At 39.1% G+C, this 6567-nt stretch overlaps 1 protein-coding gene across 1 annotated transcript; it reads right to left on the reverse strand.

Moving 5' to 3' along the window:
* Positions 1–5821: 5821 nt before the first annotated feature.
* LOC106694132 (uncharacterized) lies at positions 5822–6184 on the reverse strand. The gene has a single exon (XM_014444381.1). It carries the CDS (start codon positions 6182–6184, stop codon positions 5822–5824), a length of 363 nt encoding a protein of 120 aa, XP_014299867.1.
* Between the last annotated feature and the right edge of the window lie 383 nt (positions 6185–6567).

Genomic DNA, 6567 nt, shown 5'->3' on the forward strand with positions numbered 1-6567 from the left:
CGCCCATACCTCCCTCTAGTTGAGTGTTTCCTAAATTTTCAGGTTCTGCGGTGCTTCATTATCAATAATTTATACGTTTGCGAGTGTTAACGTTATCGGTAGCTTTTCTCTGTCGTAATCTGATAGCTATTGTATCTCTTGGTTGGTGTGCGCTGTTAATTCTCGGTTTATTCTTACTTCCAGATTTTCTACCTCGTTTTACAGCGTTGATAACTTCTTCATCAAGCAGTGAGGACTTCTTCAGAGGCAACATTACTGCTTCCATTTTTGTAGCTTTTGGTTTTGGGGTTGACAAGCCCTCATGTCGTCCTTTGGGGTTATACGATGATCCCTCTGCATGTTGGTCTGAAATTTTGTGCCGGACGACGACTGAAAATTTGTATTCGCTCATTTGAAATCTCCATTTGATCTGCCTTTCAGTCACAGTTTGACTATCTCTTAGCCAAGCCATACAAGAACTGCTAGTATATAATGTAAAAGGTTTACCATAGAGATAAGGTCTAAACTGTTGCACAGCATATAGAACTGCCAAACAATCTATTTTATTTTTGGTATATCTTGTTTCTGTCTCCTGCAAGACACGAGATGTACAGGAAACGATTTTGTCGACTTTTTTACTTGTATTGGTGGTGTTGATATCTTCTTTTTCGACTTCTTGGCTTAAAATGCCCGAGATGCCAACCTCTGACGAACTTGTCGCTAAAGTAAATGGTTTGTTAAAGTCAGGATAAGCAAGGAAAGAGTTTTCGCACAATGCATTTTTAATGTCATTGAATGCGTTCTGAGCTTCTTCTGACCAGACGAACGGTTTTGTTTTTCTGGTGAGGTCAGTGATAGGCTTAGGTCTTTCAGCGAAATTTTCGATGAAACGACGATAATAAATCGCCAGACCCATAAACTTACGAGTTTCCGTATGGTTACGAGGGTTAGAGGCGTCCTTTAATGAAGAAATCTTTAAGGGATCGAGTTTTACCCCGTCCTTCGTTATGATGTGGCCCAAATATTCGACCTTGGGGCAGAGAAACTTGCATTTCTCGGGCTGAAGAGTTAGCCCAGCTTCTCTGAGGCGGTTGAAGAGACTTTAAACCCTTGCTTCATGATCTTCTAGTGAAAATGCGTAACTCACGAAATCATCGAGATATATAAATAATTCTGTGCCTTTGAGACCACTTAAAGTGGAATCCATCATACGTTGGAAGATTGCAGGGGCACATTCTAGTCCGAATTCGATTCGGCACCCATTGAGGCCACTCAATGATGTGACCTCATTTTGATTTATTTTGATCTCAGGTTTGAGGGCTGAGACGTTGATCAAACATACGTCCCCACCTGTATCTATGAGAAAAAATTGTAATTCACCGAGTAATGAATTACATGCGTCGAAAATCTTCGGTCCAGTCCCAAGGGCTAAAACCGAATTTACTTCAGAGTCCTCATCCATTGTAAATGGAATGGAGCGAGTAGGTCGCTCCCTAAGGACGAGAGTATTCCAGTAAAAAGAAATAGCTGTTCTTTCTTTAGTGAAAAATTCATTACCCGAAATTCCTGAATAGCCTCTTGGAGCTTGGGGTGATATATTAAAACGAAATTCTACTCCAAAAATTTTTCAAATGCTGTTTCCAATGATCGGCATACTACTGGTTGCAATGCCGCCTACTACACCTCCATCTTCCGCTGTAGAAATTGCATCATCCGCTAAAGCATCGATGCAAAGTAGATTAAGATCTGAATCAGAGTCGAGAAGAACTTCACAACCTGAATTGGAGAGCTCCCTTGATTTCCTCCAGATCTTAGGCCTTTTTCCGATTACTAGTGTGACAGATTTGTTCGTTGGAGAAGTTTGTGTTCTCTCGCCGTTGTTGTTTGATAGTTGCGGGTGGATCGGGGTGGTGATCTTCGAGACTCTCGGGCTCCACTCGTCATCGTCTCGTGTTGACGAGCGCCCCCCGCGTTTAAAGACGGTTCTGCCGTTTTTCTAGCAGCACGTCTTCTCGCTTGATGTTGAGGGCAAAATGGACAATTACAACATGCTGAATCGTCTTTTGCGTGTTCCAATTTCTCTTCTTCGAGGTCAGGATCGAAGTTGACCGTTTTCTTTGGATTTATGGGGGATCTCCCTCTCACAGTTTCCTGCGAGTTCAGCGTTGGTCTCGGTGATAATTTACGACTGGAACGATAGCGTTCACGTCCCCCTTTTCTCGATGAATAGGTGTAAGTTTCATATGTGGTTGGTCTCAAATCCTCATCTGAGTACTCAGATTCAAAACCATCTTCTGAATCATAAATTTTCGACTCCTTTGATGAATAGAAGAAGGTTTGACCTCGAGGTTCCCGACGATTACTTTTATCCTCGTAATAGCGACAAGGGCTAGAGTAATCATCTCTGGTGTTGCCATAGTGATAGCGATCTCGATCGTGGTGACGGTCTCTATCGTGAAAACATTCGTTTCTTGGATAACGGGGATTTTCCGGTCGATCGGCTTGAGCTGGACTCCATACTGCTAAGCTAGATTCTTCTTCCATTACAGCCTGCCAAAGTTCTTCCAAGGTTTTTGGCTTGCTAATTCTAGCTAAGCACCTTGGAAGGTCCGGTAAGCTGTTATAGAAACAGGCAAAAGCGACTTTATTTTGTTGTATAATATATCAACTTCACCTTCTGGTAGAGCTGATTGTAGACCGGTTACAATACGATTTATTTGATAATAAAGATCTTCGATTGTTTCGCCGTGTTTCGGCCTAGCAGAGGCAAGCCGGCGATGCAATATAAGGGTGGGGTCACCCTTCTGGAACCTCTTTCCCAAGACATCCAAGATGTCTTCAATTCGTCGAATTTCAGCTTTTGCGATGATGCTTTTTGCCTTTTCTGTTAATCGTTGAAATATTCTTGTAACCCAAACTCCATGTTGACCCGGGATGATCGAGGGCAAGTAATTTCGGATTAGTTCATCAAACTCGGCAAACTCCTGCTTAGCATTAGGACCTTCGCCGTCAAATCGAGGCAAGGTTTGGAAGAGTTCCGTAGATCACTTGAGTTGACTAAGAAGAACATTAGTGTCATCCAGAGTAGCGTCGAAATTATAAACTCGGTCCAGAGGACCGAATTTATCTTGCCCGTCTACGCCGTTAGGCATGGCTGGAGGCGAACGCAATCGTCCTCTCCGATTTGTGTGATGACGCGTAATGTTTAGAAGTAAACTCTGAGGTGCTTTAGTGACACAAGTTTTGTATTACGCAAGAACGTAATGGCAATTGTGTCAGGTAAGCGAAAGAATTTTGAATTGAGGATTGACCCAAAAACGGAATCACTCGAGATGTCGAAATAATTTAGAAACAGTAGCGCAAAGTGGGTTAATGTCTCAGCAAAAATTATGAGTTTCGCAAGAACTTGGGTGTGGTTCGGTTATACACCGACACAAATAATTTAGATATTGAAATATTTAAATTAAAAAAAAAAAAAACACAAAAAGAAAATGTTTATAAAATGATATGAAAATATGGATATAAGAAAAATTTCTTTCTAAGAAACCACGGCTTAGGGAAAAAAAACGTGAATGGATAGTAGATTTTAAAGTAAATGCAATTTCTCAAAGAGAAGGATTAACAATTTCGTATCCACCAGTTTTCTTTATGTTATGTCCGCCACTTTGATTTAAATTAATTATCCGAGATTTCTCCCTTTGGTAGCGATAGAATAATTTAACGAGCGATATGGAGGTTGCGGGCAACAATAAAGGATACCAGAAAGATTTTAACTTCCTATATTTATTATTTAATGTAGGTTTTTCGAAGAGTGTGAACCCGAACGCCTTCGAGCTTGGTTACGTTGCATTTATTACTCGATCAACAGAGAGCAAAGATATTAATAGTCTCTCACTTACCTTTAGCTGATTCTTTCTTCTAACACGGCAGGTTTTTATCCCTCCAGAACTTTTCAGCTCACTCGGCCTCCTCCGGATGGATTTGGTCGAATGGACGCGGATGAGGTTGTAAGATAAAGTCTTATGTGCTATTTTCAAATGAACTCACTAAGTTAAGATTGTGATCGTTTGTCTTTTTATTCAACTTTTCAATCACAGCACCTATACACTATAATTGTTACAATGGATTTCACTTATAAAAGATGCAAAACCATTTAATTGATTATTATTATTTTTAATTATTCTTAATTTATGAGTCCTTATTTAGCCTTATGGCTTTCTATGCGCAGATTATCTCGATCCGAGATCGGGAAATGATTACACTTGCTTTTTGTGTCACTATTCGATCGAGCCGGACTGAATGTTGTAATAATTGTAGATAACAAAATGATACCGCTACACGATATGGAAATATCGGCCTAATACCTTTATGAATTTACAACTTAACTGAATCTAAATATAAGAGAAACCGCTGTTAACAAAATAATACCGCTACACGATATGATATCGGCCTAGTACCTTTTATTAAGGACGGTTACTTATTGCTTTCTCTAGGACAGATTTTTGCAATAAGATTACGGGCTATCGACGCCGTTTACGCGGACTGTAGGACTCGAAATTTTAAAATCTGATCAACAACCAGGAACCCGTATTACGCGGATCGTAGGACTCGAGATCTGAAAATTTGATCAACAACTAAGGCCCTGAGCTATGGTGCTCAGTCTATTTAAAATCTTTTGATTGCTGTTTCATGGGAGTAATTAAATTGTTGTCATTGGTGGAAAATGACGACAAGTTTTTGTTTATTCGTCAATCGTTATTGCAAAAATTGTCGCGCTACTTTCGTACGCGTAAATGGCAGTAAAACTGACGCTGCGTTTTCGCATGCTTTTGTAAAGAGGAGTTTCGTAAATTTATTTATGAAATAAAATAAATTAATAAAAAAAATTAATTAGACATAACAACGTCAATTGTCTAAGAGAGATTTTTCGTAGGGGATTCAATTTCCGTCAAGAATACACATTGCCCAAATTTTTCAGATGGATGATTTACGAGTTTTGGGTAAGAAATGAAATTTCTCTGAAAAAACAAATAGTCGTAACGATACACCTCTTAATATCAATATTAAGGGCTCAAACTTGCACAACAATTTTTTTTTTGGTCATCAGAATTAATATTTTGAGGGTATCGGAAGACAAAAAAATAGTCGACTTCTTAGCCCAGTCAAATATATGTATATATAAGGGTGTGCCATTTTGAGGCGACTTTTATTTCAACAAAAAAACAGGCTGAAAACTTGCAGAAATATGAGAAAAGAAGCCTGTTAAAAGCGGATCTCTTTATATTGATATTTATAAGTGCCTATTTCTAATTTCCCATTTTCCATTTAAATAACATGGTAAAAAAAATATTTTATTTTTTTATTTTTCTAGCTCGGCATTCGCACCTCAATTAATGAGTCCATAGCATAATCTTATAGAAAATTTAACGCTCTACAAAAAAGGTCTCTTGTCATTTTTGGATAAATCCATCCATTTGATTTCCAACTAGCTGCGCCTCGCGGTTTCGTCCGCGCAAGTCTTGATCCCGTGGGAGTATCGGGATAAAATATATTCTATAACTTTCGTCGACAAATCGAAAACTCTGAAATGATGTTTCAAATAGGTACCTGAGATTAGCGCGTTCAGACAAGCAGACGCGGCCCAGGAACTCTGTCTTTAATATAATCCCGTGGAAATATCTGATTAAAAAGTAGCCTGGTCTCTAGCTATCTGCATACCGAGTTTCATCGCAATCGGCTCAGCGATTTAAAGTTGTTAATGATGAACATATTTAAATGTAATTAATACTAAGTTTTCACTTTTGCCAGCAACCCGTTGTTTTAGGATAGATAACTAAAGCGATTATTGTAGAGCTTCTTTATAAACAACATTTGACGTTAAATTATTTTCAGGTAACAAAATATACTGGTGGTCGGGAGCCCCGACCCGTGATAGGGCAACGTAAAGTTGCCCATGCGTAAAACATTCTTTTCGTAAATCAATTCCTACTAATTTGAATTTTTGGCCCTGGGATTTGTTTATCGTTAGTGCGAAAGAAATTTTCACTGGAAATTGGAGCCTTTTGAAGGGTATAGGCAAATCAGTAGGAATCATGGGTATTCTTGGTATAGGAGCTAATTCACCAGCTGCAGAGCCGGTGATAATCTTCGCTACTATTAAATTATCTTTTAACTCCTTTATAAGAAGTCTCGTGCCATTGCACATGTTGGGGGGGGGGGGCTTAAATTCCTAAGGAGCATTATCGGCGTGCCAACTTTTAACGACAGTTCATGAGGTGGTAGCCCAGCGTGGTTCAGCGAATTTAAAAATTCCTGGGATCAGTGCACTGCGTCCTCGATATTAGTGACGGTGTCTATGGATTTATAGCACTTAACTTCACCCGGTACTCTCTGCATAATTAAATTGTTTATTTCGTTGACTATTTCATTCCTGGGAGAAACTATTGCTCTACAACACAGCCAAGAAAATCATTTTGATGTAAGTTTTTGATATCTGGATATATAGCATCTATCAGACTATCTCAATTATGGACTATTTTGCCAAGAGACTCATCCAAAGTAACTGCATAATTGGTGCCCATATTTAAA

Source organism: Microplitis demolitor, chromosome 10 (assembly GCF_026212275.2).
Source record: "Microplitis demolitor isolate Queensland-Clemson2020A chromosome 10, iyMicDemo2.1a, whole genome shotgun sequence".
NCBI lineage: Eukaryota > Metazoa > Arthropoda > Insecta > Hymenoptera > Braconidae > Microplitis > Microplitis demolitor.